Here is a 26,639-nt window from a genome sequence, read left to right on the forward strand (position 1 = left end):
TACGTCTACCGACGAGATTCAGGGACGAAGCGCAGAGGCCCCGGTCTACACGGGGCCGATCGGGGTCGCGTACGATGATTGATGACCCGGAGCCGCCTAATTGAGAACGAAATTCGGTATGAATAACTCGGGGCCCGGTGACACCACGCATACACACGCGATATCTGGTACAAACATCGTGTCCGTGGTGTAGAGAAAGAAAGAAAGAAAGACAGAGAGAGAGAGAGAGAGGCGGAACGCATAAATACACTGGCTGGCAGCGCGAACGGGGTATAACCGATGACAGATTGGCAACACGGGTTATACAAAGTACGGAGGGAAATAATTCGTCGGCTCGACAACTTCATGACCCTTGAAGTTACTTTCCAACGACGTTACAGTACATCTATCGAAGGGAAGGGGCGAGTGGTAGGTGGGGGCGAAGGACTTAAAGCGCGTCAAGGAAATCCAACGATGCGGTTGTGCGAGCGATCGCGCACGGTCTGCAGGAAATTTAAACGCGTCATCATCCCGCGAGGTCTGTACCTGTGTGTATATACGTGCGCGTATATCCTCGCATAGCTTTGTTATCGGCGCGAATGCATCCACCCGAGAGAGAAGCGCGCATAAATAAGCCTCGGTGACGTTGCTCGGAAGTTGATTAACCCACGTGCCGCGAAACGAAGGATACTTAATCGCGGCGAAGTGACGTTCTGCCCGCTCCGGGACGGTTCCCAGAGTCTCCCCACGCGTCGCGTTCCGTAAGGCTTGTGAAACTGTTCGAAACGGGCCATTTTCAACGGCCGCCGGGGATCGTATGATGTTGCCTCGATAAATAAAGCCGGATTAGAGGTAATTGAAGGACCGTGAACAAGGTATACACGCCTTTCTCGTTAACCGTGGCCGAATGGGAAGGCATACGACTCAATTACAACTGGACACGTACGATTTTCCAGGCTGGCGTTATTAATCAATGGCCCGGAACACCGAGGGCCGTTATCGGTCAATCTTGAGAACATCTGGAGGCCATGCGCCCGTCTATCTTCACGTTCGGCTGTATCATGATCTAATGCACCATGGAACGACCTAATTACCGAAGCAACCGCGAGCGCCCAGGCACCATTTCATCTGCTGACACCGTACCCTGTTCCGGGCGAAGGGCGACTCATCATCCCAGTTATAGCGGGGCAATCACTATAATCACAAACGGAGCGATCGATATATGTACGTACGTAACCGTATTAACCGATCACGAAGTAAACTACGATCAAATATTCCACATTCGAATCGTTAACTTTGCCACCGTCGAGAAGAAGAATCGCCACTGGGAGACAGAACACTCGTAGGCGACAGAGAACTATTGCTCGACGAAGAATACCTACCCAGGATAACAAAAAAAAAAAAAAAAAAAAAAAAAAAAAAGAAAAAAAAAGAAAAGCACGAGTCGGAAACGTGATAGGGTATCGAGCGCGACGGCCAAGTCAGGAAGGACTTAATCCCGGTGTGCACGCGTGTCGGCGAACCATTTGTTTGAGGGTGAGGAATGCCCGGCGCTAAGAAATCGGGGGCCCCCGCGCGGTTGACGCTTCACGGCCGATAGAGGTGACGTTAAGAAGAGAAATCACGGGGATCAGCGCAACACACGGGTGAACGAGGAGTAGAAAGAGGAGAAGGGAGCTCGTCCGTAAGCCCCAGATAGACTATATCGACAAGGTAACCCTACCGCGTCGGCCTCCCTCTTCACCGACACGAGGAGCACTGTAAATGGTAAAGGCACAAACATCGAGGGGGCCCGCCAGGAGTGTACACGGTCTGGTATAACCGTGGATCTCTGTGTGGTACAGAGGCCAGCCGTGTGCACGGATAGGCCGAAAGTGGTCATGGGAAAGGTATCGGTGCGTTAAGGCCAAGACTGGATTCCGCGGGGCGAGGCCGGCTCGTTGGCGGGTAGGAGTGTACAAGGTCTTCGATACCTCGTAAATTACCGCTCGGGGCCCCCTCCCCCTCTCCTACCCTCTCTCTGTCTCTCTGCCATCCAGCTCTCGGCTCAACTAATGTTAAGCTGCCTACGTTTTCGTCCTGTCGGGGAAACACCGACTCGCGGAGTCCTCTTCTCTCGTATGGTTCACCAACCCTTACCTCTTGGGCCCCTTCTCCCTCCAATCCCGAAAAAACACCCGGGCGACGCGGTCGCGTCTCGACACATTCTATTTTACACTCTTTTTTTCAGGCGGACTGCTTCGCTGCTCCCCCCCTCCGACTCGCCAAATGAGCCGAGGCCGGCCGTCCCGTTTATTTCGAAGGGGCCCCGGGCCGTAACATCGGGCCGAATCGATCGGAGATCGAAAGCGAAAGCTCATTAAGGCGCAACCGGGTTTGTATATTCCCCGATATTCCGTTGGTTCGTAAATTTTCTGACGGCCGGGGCCAAACGTTATTGGGAAACACGAAACGCGCCCGGGCCCCGGATGGCCTATACACGGCGAACCCGCGATCCTTAACAGGGGATCCTGATTTCGATCTCCGGCTAGGGTAGTGTACACGTATACACACCGCCAGGCCTAGATATTCCGGATTCCTTTCTTCCCCCGTTATTGTCCGTGCATCGACGATAAATAGTTCCCGTCTCGACTTTAATATCCTATCGGCCGATTGTTGAAAAAGTATCTTTGCATCTCGAAGCACCACTTTGTGTCGATCTCGATCCCTTCTTTGGTGCGACGTGGCGAACGCACTTCTCGCAACGATATTCGAACTTCAGATTCGGACTTTTTGTCGCTCTCGTTTCCGAAAGCTGTTAACCGACCGAAAGTAACCGAGTTAAAAGTTTATCCTCGCGATAACCATGACCGTTAGACATCTTTATTAGCTATCCACCGATTACATAAATAAAATTTGATTCCACAATTGTTGGTAATATCTCTCTAGCGTCCGCGGAATCGACGATTTATCTTTCACCGTGTACTTTATGACCGCTTTAAAAGTCACCCGACGAGGACTCAATCGAACGTATCCGATTAACGTCGACGAGCGGGGAAACATTATCATTTTACTCTGTTCAGAGACGCAGCGATGGAATCCGATTGAATTTTGTGGGTGAACAAACGACAGTTCCACGAGTTCTCGTAACGAATTCGGCGGAGACCGGACGTAACCGTGGTCTCTTGTACCACCTCGTCGAGGCTGCATCTCGTTGGTGGAGGCCAAGGGGATCGTCGTGGTGCGCGTGAAGTCAGCTTTACGACAATATAATTTTGGTAGCGACACACCGATGGCGTGGAATGCGACGATCGGAGTCAACGAACGGTATAGATGTCTTCGATACGTCGTAAATGGCCCATCGTCCCCCTGCCCCCTTCACGTCCCATCGTATCCAGCTCTCGATCTCTCGGTTCACGTACATGCACGGGATATATGTATATACGCATAATATCGAGCTGCTGCCTACGATTTTCCGTCCTACCAATGGAGAAGAGACTGACAACGAACGACCGAAAAACACTGACGACGACGACGCGGGCCAGTCCTTGCGTGGCGAACAAAGCTCGGTAACTCTCTGGTATACGAGCGATCCGAGAGGAGAGGAAAGGGGAGGTGGTCTACGGAATACGAGGCCGTGTACATTCCTGAATTTTAGTACCGAATGTTGACCGACGTGGTCGTGTAGCGGATCTCTTGACCGTGGACGAAAACAATATATACGAACAGGGAATGATGGCATTCTTGTGTCGAAGACGCGAAGGACAGGAACGGTGTTGAATAGGAAATAGAGACGATGAGTGGGGGATTGACTGTCTCCTCTGAGCGTAAAGTTGGATCATTCGATATCCCTCCATGAAAGATACTCGAGATCGTCATTGACTTCCCCCATCGAACGGAATTGTTTCCTACAGAACAAAGATCGCGCCAGGAGCCCGGAGTGAACGTGTGTGTGTATATAAGTCGGCGACGTACAAAGCGAAAATGTATCTCAAAGAATATCTCAGCCTAAACGGTTTTCGGTCAGTGGCTATTAACCCTGTGTGCAGCCGGGATTCGTTTGAAACCGAGAAGGAACCGATGGTCCGTAAAAGCGGAGCTCAGAGGACCGCGATGAAGAGAGTACGAGCGGGTTACGGGGGAAGAAGAACCGATTACATCGAAGGATCCGGGCGTTCGGGGCCCACAACTTTCGACGGTAGGGGAGATGGGGATGGAGGGAGGGAGAAGATTCACCGGAGAGAGCCTATTGTTGTGCTTAATTTAGCGTTAAATTGTTTACATCTCATTAATCGCCGGGAAGAACCTGCGGGCAGACCGTCATGATCATCGATGCACGTCAGTCATGGACCGTGGGCATCGCTTTAATTTCGAATTGACCACCATGCCCGGGGCCCCAGTGTACCGTACCCCCCCCCCCCCCCCCCCCACGAACTACATCTCGCGTGTCTCTTGTTTCACCGTGTGTGCCGAGAAGGAACGCAGCGCAGCACTCTTCGGGTTCTTCGAGTCCCCGTTGTGTCGTTCCGTTTCTCTTGAGGATCGCGGTGCACTCGACTGCGTCTCACGGGCGACGAAGAACGACAGTGGAGCAATATTGGAACTCGAGCCTCGACCGGTTCGTTCGTTCACTGTCAGTCGAATGCACTTCGCGGTAGCGACACACGCGAGAGGCACGTTTTACGCCGCGCGCCGCAGTTACGGTCGACTGATACAAAACGTCCACCCAGCCTACACGTCTCCACCTTGAACCGTGTCGCGCTCGAGTATCCTCTATTTAATCCCGCGTTTACCGTTCCTTTGCCGCGCATAATATTACCGTACCGAGCGCGCAATTTTTGCGATTCGAGTTCCTACGGACTCTCGAACACCGGTACCGAGCATCACGGGATTGTAATTTCTATGATATGGATATATAGACGGGTATACAGAAGCACGGGAACGAAATGACCGTTCAAGGCCGCTGACGAACTATTCCCCCACCCCCAACCCCACCTTCCTTCCACTGGATCGTGTTACTGATTATTTCTAGCGTTGGTTTCTCGTGTAACCGTGTGCTACTTATATGGGAAACTATCCAAGATCAGATACTATTTACCAAATGCTTCGAAGAAACTTTGCAACCCCTTCATAACTCTGATACAATGCTGCCCTAATATATAGATATAAGCGTGTAGTATTTAACAGCACTTGGTATCGGTACGTTTTCAAACTGCTGATGAAACCAGTCGAGATTACACCCGGAAATCCCCTCCTAACAATTTTAACTGTGCAGTATCTCGGCACGGTGGTGGTTCAGGTGGGAATCGGTATGCCAATTATTTCCGGGAAGCTTTAGTTTAATGTAAATACTTCGAGGGAACGATTCGGGGAACGGTATAACCCACACCATTAACGTGTACCCGTCGTCCCGAGCAGACACTCCGGTGGACAGTGTAAAATACGAAACCGCTTGATTATCTACGGTCATAATTCTCGTCGCCTTCGTTTTTGTTAACGCATTAGTAGACCCGAGCACGGCCTACACGCTACGCGATCATAGTATAATTTCACATAATGAGAACTCTGGTAACCGATCGGTTAAGGGATACACCGGTTCTATCTACACGGAATCTCATGCTATCGGCTTTCAATAAGGTTGATAAAGTCAACCGCTCGGGCGCAGACCGCGAGAGACCATCCGACGCCTGTAAAGGAGATGCAACCCGCGAATAATTCACCCGTTATCTATACCATCTACCGGCTGGTTAAGCAATTTCTCGAGAACGTCGATATAATGCCCCGTGGTTGCGCCGTGTTACCGGCAAACAGGAGAGAATATTCCACGAGAGTAACGCACGCCGTATGAAATTAGAATGTTTTCACGTGTAAGTTCGCGGCGGGTCTATGAGCCACGGGCGCGATCAATAATCACGGGTAATTTAATCCGTGGGCTTGGATAAATCCAAATCACTTTCGCCCCGCGGTAGCAAGAGCTAATTTAATGGAGCGAAGCGTTCGATTACATAACATATTGTCGAGCCACTTACCTGTCAGATGACTACCTGTGAACTCGAAGTCGTCGTCCTGGTCCCAGTGCTTCAGACTCAGATTCGATAACGATGTAGCGTTCGCGAATTCCAAATTAGCGAAGTGCCAGTCCAATATCTGACGATCCTTGGAAGATAAGTACACGTCGCTGTAAATAACGAACATGTGTTTGGTTTTATGGACGAAGCACCGACACGAAAAAAACATTCATGGATGATAAAGACTGATTATAGAACTTACCTAGGAGGGGAAGCTTCGAGCTCCTGTAGCTTTGCCTCGATTTCTTTCTGTTGCTCAGCCAGTTGATCCCATTCCTAAGACACAGAGAATGAACGCCGTGTGACGTATGAGTCACGTTAAAATATTTGCAGAGATATCACTGCGGTTCGTACCTTGCACGCGTTATGAAGGTCACGTAATTTCGAACGTAGCACGAATTCTTGTGTTATGTCGCGGGTTTGTAATTTACTTTCGGTCATTTCTTTGTACTGTTTATTTAACTCGACTAAGCGATCCTTGATCGCTATCATCTGTAACGTAAAAGTAACGATACATTTCAGACGGTAACCTCACTAATTAATTAATGAAATCTACTCGAAGATACTTACCCTATGCTGATTAGTGATAAGTCGTCCTTGAAGCGATAACACGGACCGTAAATGGGCTACTTGACGTTGTTTCACACCCTGTTCCTGTAGGCGTATTACCCACTCTAATGCCTGACCCAATGATACTGGCCGCGTGTTACCACCCTGACCTGTCGCCCCGGCGTTACCCACGTAATTGAAATCTAATTGGTGCGAAAGGTATGACGTTGCCTCCAATAACCTGTTAAACTCCCTCTCTACCATTTCATCTTTATCTTTCGGGACCTGACCACAATAAAAACATAGAGACAAGTACTTTCTTTTAAGCACATAATTGTTTTTATACTTCTAAATAAATCGTGGTATTAACCGTTTGTCCGTCGCTTTCGTATAAAGGACACTTCTGTCGAATTTTATGGAGTTCCATATTAATTTGTTTACTAAGAGTTGTTACGGGATTTCCACCTAAACCTGTAACTACCATAGCACCTAGATCAGCTATGTATGAAGATTTGCGAAACGTTGCAATGCGACCACCTACGCGGTCCTACAAGACACGAAATATGTTTTAATCAATGTTTATATACATTACACGTATGAATTCAAGTTACAGCAACAATTACCCTCGCTTCAAGTACAATTACTTCTAAACCAAATTGCTGCATCTGCTGAGCTGCAGCTAAGCCAGCAATACCTGCTCCTATTACAATTACTTTACCTAGTTTCTTAGTCGGTAAGGGCTGAAAGAAAAGAATATAATCGTATCTTAGCAATATTGGTCAATTATTTAATGTCCTTACCTTCAGTCGTTTAAATACACCAAAGTTTATAAAACCATGTCTTTCTAAAAATGCATGAATTCGCCGTGTTAGTACTGTGTCACTGTTGTAAGGTGGTTCTATAGCTGGCAAAGCATTTTCAATTATTAATTGTTGTTTAGGATTTTCAAGCCACAGTTGTAGCTGAAAGAAGCAAGACGTATACATATATACGTACATAAATGAAACCACCAGTTATCAATGGAGATCAATTATTTGCTACTGAATTACATACAAGTCTATTCCTAATATGAAGAAATACTTTCTGAGTTTGCGGTGGACCACCAGAAACATCTGGGAAACAGGCTGCTTCTGTAGAAGTTAATTTATCAAAGGGAAGACGACTTTGAAATGCTGCTCCTTCTAACCCATTAAGTAACTCTTTCACTACAACAACACTTGTACATTATAGTTTCTGTGTTAAACAATCAATATTTTTATAGTAGACATACTTACCATGAGGATCTTCATGATCACTGTCTTGATCATCTTCTTCTTTAACTTCCATCTTTATCGATGAAGATGTAGGAGCAGACTGTGGTATAGTAGTCTCAGATTCCTTTTTCACATCTGGCACAACCTTCTTCTCTGGTGTCACAAGACCAGTTTTAGATTTCTCAGATGTGTCTGATGCATTCTCATCTTCTAACTGATTATATTTCTCTTCCATTTCTCTATACTCCACCTATATAAAGTACACATGAAAAAAAGCACTGTCGATCTAGTCTCTAATATAAATAATTTTAATTTCAATCTGTTACTAAACGGTCCTTAACAAAAGAAAAAAATCTGGTTTGACATATAGGTTAAAAATTTCTACCACCATTTATGACTTAAAAGTTGCATAAAACACTTTCACTTTAACTGATATAAAACACGTACGAATCATACAAAGAAATTTAATCTTACGACTGTTGTCAAACAAATACAAATCATAAACAATAGATTTAATCAAAACATAACCTAGTCTACTTGTTTACAACACTAAAACGGATACTGTGAACATGTACATAGTCTAAGACAAAGATTAACCCGTTTTCTTGTACGATACTATGTCAAGGATCACAGAAATATAAACATTGGTCTAACATTATAAGAAACCTTGCCAGCCACGGTATTCCAAACATTCGATAGTAAAATAGTTTTTATAAAAGTAATCTTCAAAATCGAACAGCATTCAGATTATTTGTGAAGCACAACAAAACGAACCTTCGCTCTTTTCCTTCGACTCATATTGCTGGTGTACGGTTGCTTTTTTCGAAATCTAATCACTGCCGTGCGAAATCACACAGGTTTGTTTTGACTCTTCAAACCGGCGGCACATACAATTATGTATGAATCCAGAAACTACGGATAATGTAGAATACTACAGCTGAAAGAAACGACCATAGTTCATCGCTGACATCTGTAGGGGAACAATCACGAGTGGATACTGAGTTTAGCGAGTCTAGCGGAAATCCCCTTAATGATTTTCCATAAACTATTCTGATTCGTTTCTGACTCAATATTTCATGCGTATATATATGTCATAGAATAAATGTCATAATTGCAGTTATATAAAAGTAACAAATAAAACTGTACATTCCTTATTAAAGACTTTGTTACCCATTGTGACACTTTGGTCGCCATCTATCGGAATAGTTGCATTTTATCCTGTGAACATTTCACGACGTAAATACAAGTACATAAGTACTGAAAGCACGACATATAAACATTACTGTATACTCAAGGAATTAAAAGTGATTAAAAGAAAGGAAACATGGCAATGAATGTACGCTAAAACAAAACACATTCTTTCTACATGCAATATAAATGTCTTATAAGTATCTTTTTTCCAGATTTTGAACAAATTAAATTCTGTTGTGCCCCATGGCACAAGAAATCAAGTCAGGCCTTTCTTTTACTGGCTCACTATCATATTCAATAGGTATTGCATAAAGGAATTAGTATTAAACATTCAATATATGAAGTAAGTAACTTTTGATACAGGAAAGTTCTTTTTTAAGAGTTGATGAGGATCGTAGAAAGCTAGTTGGTCCTGATCTTGCTTGTGCAGAATGGCTTTTGAAAAATGGCGCATTTGTCAGATGGAAAGATTCCTCTAAAGAGTTAACAGATTATAATTTATTGCCATCAACAAGAGGTGATTATTACATTGAGGCAGTCAATGCTAATAATGCTGGAATTACTCATGTTGGATTTCCGTACTTTGGTCAGTTTTATTTCAGTTTGCTTATGGAATAAAGTTTAGTATAATAATTCCTCATTTAAGTTATTAATTTAGAGGGCTGTAAACACATAACGGAAGTAAAACTAGAAAGCTGTAAATATATTAGTGATCAAACAATACCATTCTTATCACTGCTTAAAGATTCACTGATTGATTTGAAAATTATTAAGTGTAAAAGTGTTACCGATGAAGGCCTACAAGGCTTGAAACCACTCGAGTATGTATAATATGTGAATATTCATAAAGTGAGTGTCACGAAGCCTATTTTACAACTAATAGCATGTATGACTTTTAGAAATTTAAAAACATTACAAGTTCAGGGAATATCATATCTTAAAGATAGAAAATTTATACATGAAGAACTCCTGAAAATCCTACCTGATTGTAAAATTGATATTCAGTAGATGTGTATGTTATTATATTATAACTATATGTACTGTCTCAGTTTTTGTACTACTTGTATATTTTATGTATATTAAAATTCACCAGATTTCTCAATACAATTACAGTAGACATATTTTCAATTACGTACCTACACCACCGACTATACGTCTAGTAGCTTGGTAAAAAGGGTCATAGAACATACGCAAGATACGCCGTTATGTGAAAAAGTGGGGTCATAGAACCCCCGGAGCAGGCGCCAGAGACCCCGTGTGGGGTCACATTACCCCACCAGGTGGCGCCACAGACCATGGTGATGAGAGTGTGGGGTCGCAGAACCCCGCCAGGTAGCGCCACAGACCCCCGCGGTGAAAGCGTGGGGTCATAGAGCCCCCGTGTGACGAGGGCGTAGGGTCACAGAAACCCACCAGGTGGCGCCACAGACCCGTGTAGTGAGTACTTGGGGTCATAGAGCCCCAGGAGCATGTGCAAGAGTTTTGAAACGTGATCCTGTATTGTTGTTGCTCGTACGAGTCTCGAGCTCGGTCTAATGTTGCTCGCTCGTGCAACTGTCGAAATTTGACTGACACTTGGACGTGCTTCCGTGAGCAAATTATATAGTAACCCCAGCAATCATAGCAGTTTCTGCAGATACTACTACAGTAGTATAGGATTGTACAATGTTTATGCAGTTATATTTAAGACAATTCGATGAAATGAAGCTTATATTACCTGACGTATATTTATTGGAATATACATACATACTTTAGTTTCATAGAAATCATAGTTTCCCCATAAATTCCCCGCTAAAATTCAATTCCGAAATGTTGGCGAACCTGTTTCATTAGGCGCACAGTGCACATGTTCGAAGTTTGAAATTGTTTTGAATGTTTTGTGTGTCAAAACGCAAGAGTGTTAACAACTTGTGAATTCCTGTATCGATTAAAAAATCCTGATTTACAAAGATGTCACAGCAAATGAACATTTTATGTTGTTTTTCCTGCAACATGTATCAGGTAGATCTTAAATAACTTAAGTTCATAAGTTATGATTGTGGGATACAGTTTTTAATGTTCTGTCTACTGTACATTTTTTAGGTGCACATTGTTAAAAAAGCAAAGAAATGGCAGTGTAAATTATGTAATGCAAAGCAGTCGTTCAGACGGGTAAGTTTTTCATTGATTTATCAATCAGTTAATGTTAGATTAATCTGGTTTATGTTAGAAATGATAGATAGCATGCTTGATGTAAAAACAATTCGTGTACCAGGGAATAGTAGTCAGTTAAAACTTTTAGGTTTATTTCAACGGGACAGGAAAAGATTGTCGTATTCAGGTACAAAAATTAAATGCCATGAAAGAATATGAAAGTCCAATGAACCCATCTTTTGAGATGGCTACTGATGTGTATCTTGGTAGTAATCAGGATCATTATCCTGATCAACCTAGGTTAGAAGTACTTGAAAACAAATGGGCAAAGTATTTAGACACATCTGATGACAAGCAATTTAATAGTTATGATACTTCCAATAATGACATTTGTAATGATAAAGCAAATGATGATTCCTTGTACTCACAAAACACTAAAACTCATGGATCTTCTCAGAGTAATCATGTGCACAGTAATTCTTATTACCCAAATGATTCTAAAGAGAATTTTAATAACGATAATAGCAAAGAATATGACAATCTTATAGAACAAGACACATCTGATAATATGTTAATTGCCAATAATGATAGCAAAAATAGTGATCTTCATGATAAGAGTGCAGTTGAAATTAAAGATGCAAAAAATATTTTTGATGACAATGAAGATTTTGATCTTATCATGGATTTTTAATTTTCTTGAGTTTTTATGATTTAAAAAGTTACCTATTTATTCTCTGTAATATTTGTATAAGAAATATCTTGTGTAATACCTTATTTTCTGTTATTTAATATCCTTTAGTTCATATTAACCCGGTACCTTATGAATAAAATAATTAAATAAAATAAATAATCATTTGGACAGTATTTATTTGTTTATTTCACATGATTTAAATACATTGTTTTAGTTTCAAAATCTTGAAGATATCCTCAGAATACTAACTGAGAACCTAACAATACATAACACAGACATACACTTGTAAAAAAGTAAAATGCTAATGGAGACAATCGTGTAGCCATTTTATTTAAATAATATACAATTTTTTATCAGGAAAAGTTTAGTATTGTCTAAAACTTATTTACTTCCGAAGCAATTACATCCAATTTAATAAAGTTTATAAATCCATCAGCATTCCATTTTTTGTCATAGAGACTGTTAGATGTAGCAATCACAAAAGTTTTCATACTGCTTCTAGTAAGACAGGAGATTGCGCACAAATGTTTCTTGAAGTATAAACAGTCTTAGCATCGCATATCATCAAACAGTGGCTGGAATTGCCTTCTGCTTTCTATTTTTATAACTGTCTGTACAGTCAAGGTAAAAGATGTCAGTAGAGACTGCTGGTAATGATTGTAAGATATTTTATGGCAGTACGTCACGGGAGCGTTTATTTTATTCTGCATCGTTTACAGACAACAGGAAAGATCGAATAAATGATAGCTTCATTGAAAATAATCTGTTCACGATAGTAAGAACGCATAAGGACGTTTGTATTTTTTTGTTTTTTGCAAAATTAGGCAAAGAACTTTTTGGCAAGATAATTTTGCTATCGTGCTTATTACTTCGTTGTGCGTATCAGTCCGTATTCACAAAATTCAAATTCGAACTGCCCTAATTGCGGTAGATGAATACTCGAACTCTTTCTTGTAGACAATTTATATTGTCTAGAACGCTACTGGTATCGATTATGTCACTTCGCAAAGAAGTAGATGATCGTCTAGTACGGATAATCGAGGTTTTTAAAATTGCTCTAAATTTCAGTAGGCAAGTATCGATACAAGTTATCCGCAATCTTGTATAAAGACCTAAAGAGACGAGGGTAAAATAAATTATTATAAAAAATATCTGCTATTAAGTAAAAAAAGGATCGTCATTGTTTTGATCGTTTCTCGTTTCCCTCTTCGTCGCGTGGTTCGAACAAGACACCATGTGTATACATGTATATGGTGAACGCGATAATTTCATGGTGAAAACAGTATCGTTAAAAAATCTGCACAGTATTTATTCGTCGAACTGTGAGCTTCGTCGTCTAATGGAATCAGAACGTCATGAATTAAATATATCACGTTTCCGTTTCTTTTTTTTTTTTTTTTTCAATTAAATATCACTAAATAAATTACGTTGTTAAATGCATCGCGAAATTAATTAATATACATCTAAGGCAATGCATCGCGCACCCTTCGACAATATACGCGTAAGAAAAAACAGATGGACCGATCAGTACTGATGTCTGTGCCGCCGGAAGTTCACCGCGTCCTGGTGATGCCTCCAACTGCTCTGCCAGCTTCTGCTGCGTCTGTTCCAAACGCTGTTTAACAAGAAAACACACCGTAAAGACACTGGATCGTTGAACCAAACTTATCTTCGCTACAGATGTGGCACGTGTTATTACTTGACATTAACGTAAAGCTCTTAACAGGCTTTTACTTACTTTTGCAACTTTTTTCGTCTCTTATTAGGTGGACTACCGAGTTCACTTTCACGAATAATTTGCAAAGCTGACGGTACAAACATATCCTCTAGGGAAACGAAGAACATGAAATAAACGGTGATCAGAAAGTTACTACAGTGTTATATGAACTTACCGAAGGTATTCACGTATTTTCTCTTCGAGATCAATCGTTGGTGTTGCTGGGGTTGCGGTAAAGCTTCCTTCGCGCTACCAACGGTACAATCCCTTGTACCCTTACAACCTTTCAGATGTTCCAATTGATCGTGAAGGTATGATCGTTCCGTTGGTGTCAATGAAGACAGCCTGTTCCACTGTTCGAATGGATCTGAAACGAATGAAATGCATGTAATCACGGTAATTTAATCACACGGTTTGAACTTGGTAAATTGGTAATTGCTAGTGTCGTAGTGTTTCAAAGGGTACTTACCGATCCTCAGATTGTAGAAAGTAACCAAACCGGTAGTGAACTCGCAGTAAAGGAAATTATGAGTCGCGTTGATCGTACGTATGCACGAGTAGGTATTATTGTTTGCGTTCATACAAAAACAGAACGGGCCAGCGCTCCATAACGGAGCGGTCCTCCAGTGATCATTATCGTGCTCGAAACAATTCATTTTCTCGGTCAAGCATTCCTTCTCGAGCTTGGCCTTCTTCCGTAGCTTCCTCTCTTTCTTCTTCAAACGTTCTTCTTTCAGTCTTCTCCTCTCCTCTCTGGCGATCTCTTTCTCGTCCTTTTTCAGATAAGAATCGGGCTCGCAGTAACATTTGTGGCGAGCTTCTAGGGGGCTGTTTAGCATCGGTGGTAGTCGTCGATTATTCGACAAATCTATTACATCTGTTATTTAAAAAAAAAAGCATATCTAGTTAAGAAACATATCTATAGTAGATGTCAGTAATCTTATAGAACTCGATCACTAACCTTGCCTGTTCTTCCTATCAGGAGACTCCAAAATGGTTACATCTATCCTGGATGGTCCAAGGTTCGCTGTTGTCCTATTCTTCTGTACTCTCGGGATCTTTCTTGCTGGAACAACCGTAACTGGGGTTGTCATTGGTGTTGTAGATACTGTCGAAGGCAACGACACTGTCTTAGAACGACCTTCGGTCGTTGTTTTAGCGAACATGGGACTCGTTCTTAGTGGCTCTGTCGAATCTGCGAGGCTAGAAGTCTCTGACCCAGTCGATATCCTCGTTTGCGCGTCTGTTTCCATTGTAGTCTCTCTAGTAAAGTCGTTTGTAGTGCCCGCGTTGCTAGAAGCTTCTCTTTGTACCGTTGTTTCTCTCATTGTGACAGTAGGAAGGGTCGTGTACCTGCTCTGAGGATACTGACTCCTCTGGCTGGTCATTGTACTCTGCGTGGTGACTGATGTCTCCATGGTTTCGCTAACATTTACCGTGGACACATCGTCGTGGACACTATTTGTAAATAACGTGTTGTTCTTGCGATGATGATGAACCTTTCTGCGTCTTTGAGGCTTATCGTCCTCGACTTCCGTTCGATTACTGGGCGTCTCTTTTATTTTCGGACGACGCGAGACCTTCTTCGGCTTGGTCGTCATTGATAATGTCGTCGCAGTTGGTTCTGTCGTGGTAACCGACTCGCTATCAGTGCTGTCTGCGAAAGTGACATTAAATCTGGGCTTCGCCGTGGTCTCTGTAGCCGTGATCTTCTCCTCGGTGACTTGGTTCGGTTTTAAAGTGGTGCGAACAGTCGTGGTGGTTGGATTAATAGTACTGGTGTGATCGTGTTTCTTGTGGTGACGATTCACATGAGGCTTTGACGTATGATGATGAGATTTCTGAGGATCCCCAGCATCCTCCATTCTTTCCTCTGGATCCGGGATGAAATGAGGTCGCTTGATCATCAGATGACGGCGTATTTCCTAAAAAGAATAACGAGGATGTTTATCGAACATGATAAAACAGGGACTATCGCAGTGACTCACTTTTAGAGTTTCCAGCTGCATCCGCATTTCCCTAATCTGCTGCTCGATTTCTCGCCTCGAAATACGCCATTCGTTTGGATCCTGATAGACGGTCTCGGAACAGTTCACACCGCCTTGCGGTAGTACCGAACACTTTGGTGGTATCGTTTTTCGCGTTTCCGAATGGCGAGCTTGCGTAGCCTGAAAACAAATCTTTCTTAGATTACGTTAAAAAAAAAACCTTTAATCATCGACGAACTATGACAAAACTACCTTCAAGTCATCCAGCTCTTCCTCTATACTCTCCATAATTTTTGTGACATGTTCCACTGTATCTTTCTTCGTGACGCTTCTTCGTATTCTCCTGTGCCTTCTAACAATATCGTCGACATTCAGCCGACCCTTGACCACCTTGTCTAAACTAGGATCGAAGTCCTCTATGGAGTACCCGAGCAAATTATCAAATTCAAGGTGATCATCGCCGAACGTACGATTATCAATCCAATCCCTGAGGAAACGCATTCGTCCGTAAAACACCAACATCAATCTATCAAAGTATCAGTGGTATTTTTTAAATTCTACCTGGAAAGATAGCTCGCGTATTCCCTCCTGACATCTTCAGCTAGCTGGTTCAGCTCGTCTAAGAATCCCTCGTCGTCGTCCTCGTCTATGGCGCGTCGATCTCGGTCGCCGTCGTTACGGTCATCGTCGTCCGTGCTGGTATCTCGGCGAGCATCTTCGCTGGTACCGTCCGACACGTCTCGTTTTCCTGACAAAAAATCGTGAACGATGACGGCCCGTGCATTACGAATTTCATCGTCGCCTCCTTTACTCCCCCATTAAGCGAGATCATTGATTACGAGTCGGGGTTGTGTACCTCGTCTGGCGAAGTATCTGGCAACGTCTGCGTATACGTCGGGTCGTCTGTCCCTGCCGAAGGTATACCGATGTTCCTCGTAATCGTTCGATTCCAGTCTAGTGTAGACCACGCCGTTCGGCGTGAAACAGGCGCATTTCTTCGACACCCTCGGCGGAGGCGCGACGTACTTGCACTTGTGCCTCCTCCAACGATGACCGTCCCTCTCGCAACGCCATTTCTGGCCCAATACACAATTAGATTGTGCTTCCGGTCGCGAGCACTCGATCGCTAGTCGTTCGTGCTTCGACGAGTAACTAGTGTGCACCGGATGAACTCTGTTGTCCAGATGGGGATCCGAGTCTGCAAAAAGGGTTTAAGGATCATCATTCGCGGCTGGTCTACGGCCACATATCGATCCTGAAACGGGGTCTCTAGCAACGTTTATGGCCCTAGTGCGAAACTGATCTGCCAGGACGTGAAAGTGTATGGTTTTATGAAGGGAGGCCACGGGCCAATAAAATGGGATTAGAGCTGATCGTTGCGTAAATCCTGGCCGCGAGCCTGGACGTGATTTATATTCGAGGTAGGACCCCAGGGACCCTTTTTATCGCGATAATCCGCCAGCCCTGGATGAATAAGAATTCATTTGAGCAAATCGCGACCGACGCACGGGGTCCATTTTCTGCGAGGCTCGTAGGAGTATTAAATTTAAGCTTGCGTGATGAAAGTCGTATTTAGACTAGTTTTTCTTTTTCAGGGCCTCGATTACCCGCGATGTTATCTTGTCACGCAAAGACTAACAATATGTTCAATCGACGACCAGATTGATTTCCCTATTCCGAGATCCCTTCACGCGGTTTGCAACCCGTCAGAATCCCCTCAACACGGATAAACCAGTTAAGTTCACTTAATCCCAATGACAGCTTAGTAAATCCGTACTTAACGTAATTTATTCATTGAGGGATCGGATCGTGCCGTGAGATTGCAGGCTCTTGAACAGAGGAGACTGGTTTTATTGCCGCGCAAAAGGTCAGCGCGGCTGTTCAGTGTAAACTGTTAACGGCTTTTCTGTAGTAAAATCTGCATCATCTCGTTAACTAATATACGACGCGAAAGAAATCCCAGAAGCTCGATGCTCTTTATTTAATAGAAGAAGAGTGAAGCGTTTATTACTTGAATCGTCGATGATCGAATCCTCGAAGTCCTCGTCCTCGGAGATGTCCTGGTCGCTGCCGGTGTCGTTTTCCAGGAATCGATGCTCCGTATCGTGCTCGATATCTGGATCACCGATGTTCTCCTCCTCCTCGTCCGGCGTCGCGTTCGCGTGTTGTCTGGCCAACGTTGCGTTCAACTTCCTAGCCTCCCTCGCCTTCGATTCAGCGATCGATTCCGGGGTCTCGCGACGACCGGACGACTCGATCAGGAATGTGTCCGGCCACTTGAATTTCGACCTTCTCCCGTGCTTGCTAAAAATCGTCATGCATTCGTTTCTCCTCGAATTTTACCCCCGTTTAACTCTTTAACGCCCAGTGTTTGCACTGATACAACATTTATTTTAAAAGAGCGTCAAATTCTGTCGTCGGTTAATATCAATTTTTATCAGCAAGGATCCATAGTTTCACTGATGTGAAGTAAATCTCCACGTTTTAAGTTGAGAAACTCAAGTATTCCCCCCAAAAATAAATAAAAAGGGAAAAGAAGGGTTTATTACAAATAACAAAATACGACATATATGTAGTCTCAAGAATTTGAAATAACGATTAAAGGATCTGGGCGTTAAAGGGTTAACCCACGGCGGTGGGGTGCTTTACGTTGAACCAAAAAATTCGCCAGCTTCGACCATTCGCGGTATGTGATACCGTGCTGGTTGTGCGGCCGGGTGGAAAATTGGCAATTAGTACTACTCACTTCTGAAAAAGTTTCTTGAAAGAACGACCGTCCATCTGCGGCGGCGTCTCGACGCCGGCTATATCCAGGAACGTCGGCGCCAAGTCGATGTTCAAAACTATGTCGTCTACTCTGCAACGTCATATATAGATGCTTTATTGTAATCCAATATTGAAGCTTCGACCTCCAACCCCCCTTCCCAAAGAGGGGTGAATACCGAACTCGCGAGCATATTCGCCCCCCCCCCCACGATTGTTCCTGGCAATTTTCGTCCCTTGCATTCCCGATCGTTTTTTTGTCGCTTGTTCCCGTAATATTCCTCGGTTTATGACGGTACGATAAAGGGGTGAGTCTGGGGTGTAATTATTACTCCATCTCTCTCTTTTAAAGAATCTCAGTCATTTATAACCGTCCAGCGAAATATTCCGACCCGCAAACTTCCTCATCGTTCGACGAGTAGACATTCGAAAAAGCTGGCCGAGTCTCGTTCCATCATTGCGAAATGTAACGGAGAGACGGTTTCGTGTAATAATACCGAAGCTCGTGTCTTTACGTTTCACGAGGCCAGATATGTACGTGGTGCCGGTTATTAAATCCTTGGCAGGCGGGTCGAAGAGCCGAGAGGTGGATTGCACACACACACACACCGAAGTTACCACGGCGTACAGTGGTCCTTTTTCCCGAAAAGTTGGCCAAAATATATTTTTTGAAGTATGTAGCAGCTTATTGCTTTTACGACAACATTTATTATTCTTACCTTGTTTGAACTACATACATGACCTGCTAAACGTAGAAATGCTGGATTTTTCTTGAAAATCGAAAAAAATATGGTTTTACGAATTTTGCATTTTTGATATTCGAATTCAGCAATCCCAAAAACACGAGAATACCGATTTTTATGAAAATTCAATGAAGTTATGGATTTTGGCTAGCTTTTCAGGAAAAAGGACCACTGTGTGGCGAGAAGCATTAATCTAACGATGTTTATAACAGACACGTACTTATTCCCTGGTGTGTGTGAGTGCTTCGATTTATACGCGAGGTGGTCGCGGGTTCACTTCACACGGTAGTTTTGCAATGAGAACCCAGTGGTGGGCCCCGTGTGTCTCAGTTTACCCAGGTGTTTTTTCGTCGCTCTGGTGTTCCAGGAGACGGTGAGATATAATTTATCGCTTTCGAGGCTTCCCGGGGCCCGTGGAACCCGTAACTCCAGGAGATGGCCAGACAACAGCCACTTACGGTGCAAGTGCTCTATTTATTGCTGTGAAATCTTACTCTGGGGTGGGGAGGGATTCAAGAGAAGAACGTTCGAGCGGAATTGTGGCGCTTCGATGCTACCCTCCGACAACTCATCGACGAAAATTATCGCGTGTGCTTTGTATTCGCCTGTTTTCGACGCGAATTTACGAAGAGTAACGTTTACTTGCGCGATAGGCTTGGTACAGCCACCAATTATATGGGTAACAATGATCGAGGAGAGCCTCGTCAGGCAGAGGAGGAGAGTGTTCTCCGATTGCTTCTGGAAAATGGAGCGCCAGAGAACTAGGGGAGTTACGAAAAATCTGGACGCTTAACGTCACCGTGAATCCTTTTGTACAGGCAACTCAATTCGATTAATCTGTCGTTACCAGACACGCGACATTCAAGCGTTTAGGTGAATTACACCGCGTCACGCCTGTACTCGTCACTTAACCGACTCGTAATGATTCATTTATGTGCCTCGCGAGCCCATGTCAGCTCCGATGGCTTAACGAGCTCTTCCAAGCACCGCGAATCCGAGAAATCAGAGCGAGGCTCATCCTACGAGGAATCAGAAGTAATAATAAACCTTGCTTACATGGTCCCGGGCTCGATTCCAGGTCCTCTGATCAGGAACGGCACCCTCACGTCGAACTCGAACGGGAAGCTCTTCCCTTTGATCAGGCCGAACTGACCCAAATGGTAGCCGTGATCGGAGGTGTATATGATGTACGTGTTGTCCAGCTCGCCGAGATCTTTCAGTTCCTGGTAGATCTGTTAACAGACGGGATGATGAATGAAAATAATTCATCGTGTTCGTCGAACGGACGTTTAGTCATGCCTGCGTGAGTGACTCGTTTCCGTGGCAGAAACTTCAATCGAATATACACGATGTCCCGAGCCGCGAATGTTGTTAATTTAACGAATCATTCCGTACCCTATCCACCGCGTCGTCGACGCTTTGCAGCGTTTGGAGCCTCTTGGTCATCAACAGGTCCGTGAACTGTTTGTGAATCGGTTGCATCTTCTGCGTGACCTGCAGTATCCATTGTTTATCGGGGTTCGGGGCGTAATCGTAGGCCGGTGTGCTGGAACAAAAAATTTCGTCGTATGGGAATCACCATTCTGCACGGTGGATCATTTTGTCACGGATCAATTATATGTACTCGAATCATCGTCGAAGGTTATATGGGAATCACCTTCGTACATAGTGAATCCATCCCCAATTAACGTTTAAACTGTCGGTATTTGTTCATAAAAAAGAGGTCTTATGTGAAGAAAAATTTATATATATACAGGGTGGACGTGGTCTGCCTAGATTATTCTATTGTCACAAATAGAACTAAGCAGTCGTTTCTTAACCATTTACGCGAGTGTATTACAGCAGATGGACGCTCCATTATGAACACCGTGTTAATTAAGGTAAATTATATTTTCTTAACGTTTCTTTAGTTCAGAAGAACAAAATATTATTCGTTATTACGCTTGCCGAATGCGTCTCAGTATCCGGTAAAAGATGGGCGTAAAGAAATTATAGGTTTATCTATGAAAAAAAACTGAAGGTGATCTTGAAACCTCTGGAAGAAAAGGGTGAACAAAAAACATTGATACAACCACCTTAAAGCTCTCCTTGAATTGTGTTACATTTGTCAGACAAATTTTCGATCGAACAGTTAGCAATAGAATAATCTAAGCAGATCAAGTTTCGTGGCCCACCCTGTATAATATATGTACTGCGCAGGTTTACGAGTCTTCTTAATGTCCCAAAAGGTATATACTCCTAGGAACCTAAAGGTTAAAAGAAGATACCCGAACGAGCCCACACGAAAGTATGTCGTTCCGAGTCGATTCGTTCTCGAGCTCTCGCCAGCCATTAGTAGCTAATTGCCGGCTCCGAATCCGTGTTCCCTCGTGTCGAAGAATCCTTATTACCCGATTAAGTCCCCAGCCTAGATCGAGTAACTAGGATTTAGGTGTTCACACGCGTACGCCCTTCCCTCTCCCTGGAATCCGAGCTGGGCTGGCCGAAATTGAATTAATCTCGAGTATCTAGCGAGGAGATGCGAGAGTTCGATGCAACGAGAAGGTGAAACACGGTGGACCCTCGAGACACCGTGCCCCCTTCGCCCCCGTCCTCTTTCCGCCTAGCTCTACACCAATTACGCGAGACACGAAATTATGGGTAATTGGCCCTTCACCTTCCTCCGCGTCCTTCAGGAACGCTCGCCTCGAACCCGGACGATCTTTGTCTCATTGGGCGGACCTTCGTACGGGATGCAGGAACAGGTTTACCGGGCCGTGTTCGTTCGGTATCTCGTACAGTACCGACCGTTGACCGATGGAAAATCGCAAGACGCCCAAAGAACGCCTAAAGAATTTGGCGATGGAAAGCTGTATTTAATTGCTGCTCGTATCATTGAAATCTGTAGAAAACAGCGCCGTAAGGAAATCATGGTTTCCCAAAAGGATGGTCGATTTCGTGAAAAAAAGGGGGTGGACAGCAGGAGTCCATCCTCGCGTAACTGCACTTCGTTAAATGGCATTCGCGCACCAAAGAAGCCTGTAAATTCTGGAGACACGAGACGAGAAGGACTGTCGAGGGGGTTGGAAGATTCAAGGAAATCGTTTCCAAATAACAAAGATAATTCGCCTGAAGGAAAAGGGGACCGAAAAGCATGGGCTTTCAAATGAGGAGGGTGGAGGGCGACGAGGAGCAACGGATCTTACAGAGGAACACGGTTCCGCGTTAATTTCGCCGGATAGCTTTTTCGTTCGCCCGTCTGCTGAACGGGCGTAAAGCACAGCTCGTTCCTTTATGCAAATATAAAATAAAGCGCGCAATCTGACGGTGGCCCCCGAACGAAAAGAATACACTCCCACCGACCACGCGCGCGCGAGCGCGGGCACCGACGTACGTTTCGTCTGGGCTCCTTAATTGCGGCCTATTCTGCGTACACCGGCTCGCCACGGCCACTTAACTTTTCCCGCGAGACACTCCACGATTATATTTTGCACCCAGACACGTGCCCCCCGCCCTCTTCCCGCTCGTCGTTCCGCCTCCGCGTTTCATCTCTCGCGCGCATCCAAACCCGTTTTGTCTCCGCGTGTATCATTCGGGAGAAGCCCACAGCTGTCTCTCTAAACCGTTGCAGATTTAATCGACCGGTTAAAATTAATCGGGTACGTCTTTAATTATGGAATCGTGGGTAGAAACCTTTAATCTTCGTTTGTCCGACCGGGGATGTCTTATTGGACTTGACTTGTTCCGAACGAAATTGCTTCTAATGGTCCAGTGATTAAGGATTGCATGAAGCGATTTGAGACAAAATTTTTATAGTAGGTGGAGTTACAGCGTGCTTGTACAATCGCAGGAAAGTTTGTAAAAGTATGTCGATACTGGGACTAAAGAATTGGCAGACGTATGTAGCTTGCTCCTTTTTTGTTTGCTTTAATCCAATGTCAGAAGCCGTTCAATCCTTTCGTTACGACGAAGTTGACCGCCACTATGCTGCCACTGTACGGGATAGCTGAATTGCAAGACTGCAGTTTGCTGTGAAGAGTGTAATGCTGTTTTTGGGAAACTGGTCTCTGACGCCACGATCATATTTCATTCCCATCATCTTGGACGCCTGCAGTGTACCAATTTACAGTGGACTCTTGATGGATTGCCGGGGCCGTAGGAGAGGAAAATTCACGCAAATGGCAATATATCGGGAGCCCCTTCCATGCTAAGTTCCTGTCGTCGTAGCTTCAGCTTCAGCGTTTGCGCAAAAACTGGATCGTGCTGGTGGGGACGGCGTTCGCAACGTGGTGGGAGATCGAATTTGTGTGCGTGAAAGTACGCGTGGAGGGGGAAGTATAGTTGGGAGTTGGTAAGTTGGAAATACTCGGCGGTGAACAGTACTGTAGTCACGTTTAATAACGAAAGGATTAAAAAAAGAAACACCGAGACTGTAAATACCGAGACTATCGGCGACGAAAGGTTTCCGACAGACTTTATCTCGCTTCCCTATGGTAGTCCGCTACTAAGGCTTCAGCTCGAAGCAGCCTCGATCGCCGCTTACTTGTCCCCGAGACGCCCTTAATCGCGACCGATTCGAAGATTTAAAAAAAGAACACACAAAGAGAGACAGGCTTTCGCCACCGAATCAACCGGTGGTTTGTGCTTCGTTCGACGATCAAAACAACGGTCAATCTGCACCGATCTGGTTCAGACGGGCCTGCGTTAATGGCCCCACCGTCTGTGCCGTTCACAAGGGAGTCAAGCAAGAGGACAGGGCCATCGTTATCGCGGTCAACGAGCACACGCTTGTATTTTGACAAGCGCCCTTTCACCGTGAGTAATCCATTGGGGGGGGGAGGACGAAGGCAACGCCGGCGGAGACCTCGGATCGTTTATCGCGGATATTCCACTTGTTTTAAGCTCACGCGTATCGCGACCACGCTCGGAACGTTTTGCCTCCGCGGGCTATATTTTAATTCCAAGCGAAACCAGCGGTGTTGCCCTGCTAATATCGCCCCTAACTATCCCCCTTCCATCCCCTGACGATCAGATAATCGGGATTTATCGTTGGAGTAATTAGCGAGAGGGAATTTATGCGGCAATTACGCGCTTGCGGGCTGATCTTTTGCCCCACGGTGGCAAGAAAAGAAAATTCAGTGGCAATCGCATTTGCTACCGCGCGACTGTGTAGTTTTCCCGCCGTTTTTCTTTTTTTTTCTTTCACTGAAAACGCCCGCGATCGCTTGATAGATGACGGTACACGCACCGTGCATGCATCAATTCGCGACTTCTGGCGTTAAATCCGCGTCGATCACCGCGAGATAACCGCGCGCCACCACCGTTAACCGGTGGAATTGATTAACGAGGCGTAGGTAAACTGGACGACAGAACGTGGACGGTTATCTGCACGATCGAATTTATAGGCACACGGGACGGATAGATTGAGAGAGGGGAAAGATTTGCAGAGAAGTTTTCTCGGTTTGCTGGATCGTGATCGAGGAAAACGGAAGAACACGTACGGACAGAGACGGATCGGTCTGATTCGAGATCGTTAATAAGTCGAACGTGAAGTATGTCGGTCCCGAGGAATGCTCGGGGCCCCCGTCGAAACGAAGACAGTCGGATCATTTGTATACACTGGCAATTTGATGGATACTCGCAGACGCGATTTAACAATCGATCCCCTTGTTATCGTGCATATACGTATGTATAGTATGTTACACACTGTGTTACGTGCAAGTCGTTCCTTAAGACGTCTTACGAAAAACGTATAAAGAGAGCCCGAAAGCTCGTCGTCGATGGGAGGCTATTACCGGATGAGGAGGACGTATTTTTCTTCGTTTTAACATGGCCTCTTTTCCGTGCTCCTGTGATACTTTGGGAGATGCTTGACAGGCACTCCGGGGTCCCTCAAATATCGATTACCCCCGCCCAGTACCCAATATCCTTACATCCGTCTGTGTCAAACGCGTAGCAGTCTGCGCGATCTTCATGTACATATAGAAACATGTCGCTGAAGTATAACCACTGGAGGAAAAAGATCGAATCTATCAGATAAAGAGATCGTACCGAATAACTGTTGAAATATATGTCACGTATAAAAAGAGATCCCGGCCCCGTGATTCCAATTCTCCTCATTAACATTTTAATACCGTTCGGGCCCTTCTTCCCTCGTCGATTTAATTGGATTCGATGGAGAGGTTCGTAAGATCCCACCATCCCGTCCGATCACTCCCGTTCGCGCGTTTCCTTCGAAAGTAAATTACGTTTCACCTTCGCCGTGAAAAACGAGGCTGGTTTCTCGGTTTAATACAACGATCGATACCACCATCGGGCCCCGTTCTGATATCCTGGGTATCTCGTGTCGAGCACGTCTTATCAGATGTTACATAAAACAGATAAGGATCTCGTGGTGCGTGCTTGTAAAACGAAATCGCGAGTGGGGGTGAGAGGCGATCTGTAGAAACGAGTTACAATCGGCATACACCGTGTCATTCCAGCTGTCATGACGGAATTACGCGCAGAGGGGGGTTGGTATCTGTTACACCATCGGCTCGGGCCGCGTTACAAACCGGGATCGAGCATTATTAAATCACGATTATTGGCGTGGCTAATTCATTGGCCGATTCGAGTCGAAAGACCCCGCTATTACGCGTCTCTTGGCTGCGTGTAAATTAACGGTAGTAATGACCATGCGGAAGTGACGCCCCCCTCTTCAGTCTCTTTTTCTCTCGAAGAAGAAGAAAACGAGAGACGAGGGCAGAAAACGGATACGAAAAAAACGGGTGAATTTATTATTCGAACCGTCACTTGGGCTCGCAGTATCCCGGGGTGAAAAAGAAAGAAACTCGATCAGGAAATTACCTCGGGTAGTCGTAAAACTGATTTCGCCCCGGTGTGTCGCTTTAATCCCTTTTTCTCTCTGTCTATCTTACGACGTGCGCGAAAATATTAATTCGAAACCCGGTTCGAACTGGCGGCGGCAGCTGAAGGGCACGGCAAAATCCAGGTAAAAGTGTGTGTGGGTTCCGTGAAAGCACGTAATTGCGCGTGTGCCGCGGCGACGCATTAATTTCTCCCGATTGGCTTTTAAACAACGCGGCTTGGAGAACAGCGAGTGATGCACGGGCGTAGAATGGAAAAACCTGCCCGGTTATGGAATTAAACGGCCACCGTCCAGCCGGCATTATAACCGGTGCAACACTCTTAAACGGCCCGACCGCGGTGCATCATGGATATCCGGTGTTCAATTGGAATTTACGGCGCCGTGTTGTGACACTCGATTGCAGCCACTGTTACCAGAGAAAATTCGTTTTGCAGGAGGATTTCGGGCGATTCTCGTATTTTATCGAACGCAAAAAGTGTTCGATAAATCTTCGATTAACCGTCGTAACACAAAAAACGATCCATTCGCGGTATGGACAATCGAACGTGTTCTACCACGCGACAGCTTCGAACGTTCCTATTTCAATTGCATCCCCGGGTGGACAATGAGATATGACGAACGGTAGCCAGCATTCTACCAGCCGTATCGTGCGAAATATCGGGAATTCTGGCCCAGTTTGCCCGGCTCGGAAATCCAGTACATAATGAATTGTTCACCGGTCGAGTCGAGGGAGCTGTG

The 26,639-nt window shown here is 44.8% G+C and overlaps 4 protein-coding genes across 4 annotated transcripts in view; 2 read left to right on the forward strand and 2 right to left on the reverse strand.

Annotated features, from left to right (window-relative positions):
• Positions 1–2,612: 2,612 nt before the first annotated feature.
• On the reverse strand, positions 2,613–8,626 carry LOC107187660 (lysine-specific histone demethylase 1A-like). Its single transcript, XM_015575802.1, has 11 exons — positions 8,603–8,626; positions 7,850–8,078; positions 7,656–7,780; positions 7,376–7,537; positions 7,199–7,315; positions 6,946–7,122; positions 6,597–6,860; positions 6,381–6,518; positions 6,229–6,302; positions 5,988–6,136; positions 2,613–2,773 (listed from the first exon to the last, which is right to left on the reverse strand). The coding sequence occupies exons 1-11, from the start codon at positions 8,624–8,626 to the stop codon at positions 2,613–2,615; spliced, it is 1,620 nt and encodes a 539-aa protein (XP_015431288.1).
• A 494-nt stretch (positions 8,627–9,120) lies between these two features.
• LOC107187670 (ATP synthase subunit s, mitochondrial) lies at positions 9,121–10,027 on the forward strand. Its single transcript, XM_015575812.1, has 5 exons — positions 9,121–9,164; positions 9,232–9,320; positions 9,400–9,605; positions 9,678–9,840; positions 9,919–10,027. The coding sequence occupies exons 1-5, from the start codon at positions 9,153–9,155 to the stop codon at positions 10,025–10,027; spliced, it is 579 nt and encodes a 192-aa protein (XP_015431298.1). The 5' UTR covers positions 9,121–9,152.
• A 942-nt stretch (positions 10,028–10,969) lies between these two features.
• On the forward strand, positions 10,970–11,843 carry LOC107187661 (UPF0544 protein C5orf45 homolog). The gene is made up of 3 exons (XM_015575804.1): positions 10,970–11,020; positions 11,102–11,170; positions 11,340–11,843. Exons 1-3 carry the CDS (start codon positions 10,970–10,972, stop codon positions 11,841–11,843), a joined length of 624 nt encoding a protein of 207 aa, XP_015431290.1.
• Positions 11,844–13,259: 1,416 nt separating this feature from the next.
• The window catches only part of LOC107187681 (extracellular sulfatase SULF-1 homolog), a 33,454-nt gene continuing 20,074 nt past the window's right edge, over positions 13,260–26,639 (reverse strand). The window contains exons 4-16 of the mRNA XM_015575823.1: positions 20,450–20,600; positions 20,111–20,286; positions 18,295–18,405; positions 17,560–17,852; positions 16,405–16,746; positions 16,110–16,296; positions 15,801–16,035; positions 15,549–15,728; positions 14,522–15,485; positions 14,030–14,437; positions 13,736–13,927; positions 13,582–13,669; positions 13,260–13,458 (exon numbers count right to left, since the gene is read on the reverse strand). Of these exons, the coding sequence (XP_015431309.1) occupies positions 13,368–13,458; positions 13,582–13,669; positions 13,736–13,927; positions 14,030–14,437; positions 14,522–15,485; positions 15,549–15,728; positions 15,801–16,035; positions 16,110–16,296; positions 16,405–16,746; positions 17,560–17,852; positions 18,295–18,405; positions 20,111–20,286; positions 20,450–20,600 (3,418 nt within the window). The 3' untranslated portion in view covers positions 13,260–13,367. The remainder of the gene's footprint in view (positions 13,459–13,581; positions 13,670–13,735; positions 13,928–14,029; positions 14,438–14,521; positions 15,486–15,548; positions 15,729–15,800; positions 16,036–16,109; positions 16,297–16,404; positions 16,747–17,559; positions 17,853–18,294; positions 18,406–20,110; positions 20,287–20,449; positions 20,601–26,639) is intronic.

The sequence above is a fragment of the Dufourea novaeangliae genome, unplaced genomic scaffold (genome assembly GCF_001272555.1).
Source record: "Dufourea novaeangliae isolate 0120121106 unplaced genomic scaffold, ASM127255v1 scaffold101, whole genome shotgun sequence".
In the NCBI taxonomy this organism is placed as follows: domain Eukaryota; kingdom Metazoa; phylum Arthropoda; class Insecta; order Hymenoptera; family Halictidae; genus Dufourea; species Dufourea novaeangliae.

Excerpts from the sequence above, each read along its gene's own strand:
- LOC107187660 (XM_015575802.1), bottom strand. The coding sequence starts at position 8,626 with ATGAGTCGAAGGAAAAGAGCGAAG. Across the intron at positions 7,538-7,655 it reads GTCCACCGCAAACTCAGAAA|CTACAACTGTGGCTTGAAAA; the intron begins GTATTTCTTCAT and ends TGCTTCTTTCAG. Across the intron at positions 6,519-6,596 it reads TTATCACTAATCAGCATAGG|ATGATAGCGATCAAGGATCG; the intron begins GTAAGTATCTTC and ends TTTACGTTACAG.
- LOC107187661 (XM_015575804.1), top strand. The coding sequence starts at position 10,970 with ATGTCACAGCAAATGAACATTTTATGTTGTTTTTCCTGCAACATGTAT. Across the intron at positions 11,021-11,101 it reads TTTCCTGCAACATGTATCAG|GTGCACATTGTTAAAAAAGC; the intron begins GTAGATCTTAAA and ends TACATTTTTTAG. Across the intron at positions 11,171-11,339 it reads CAAAGCAGTCGTTCAGACGG|GTACAAAAATTAAATGCCAT; the intron begins GTAAGTTTTTCA and ends TGTCGTATTCAG.
- LOC107187670 (XM_015575812.1), top strand. Across the intron at positions 9,321-9,399 it reads CTCACTATCATATTCAATAG|AGTTGATGAGGATCGTAGAA; the intron begins GTATTGCATAAA and ends TTCTTTTTTAAG. Across the intron at positions 9,606-9,677 it reads TGTTGGATTTCCGTACTTTG|AGGGCTGTAAACACATAACG; the intron begins GTCAGTTTTATT and ends TTATTAATTTAG.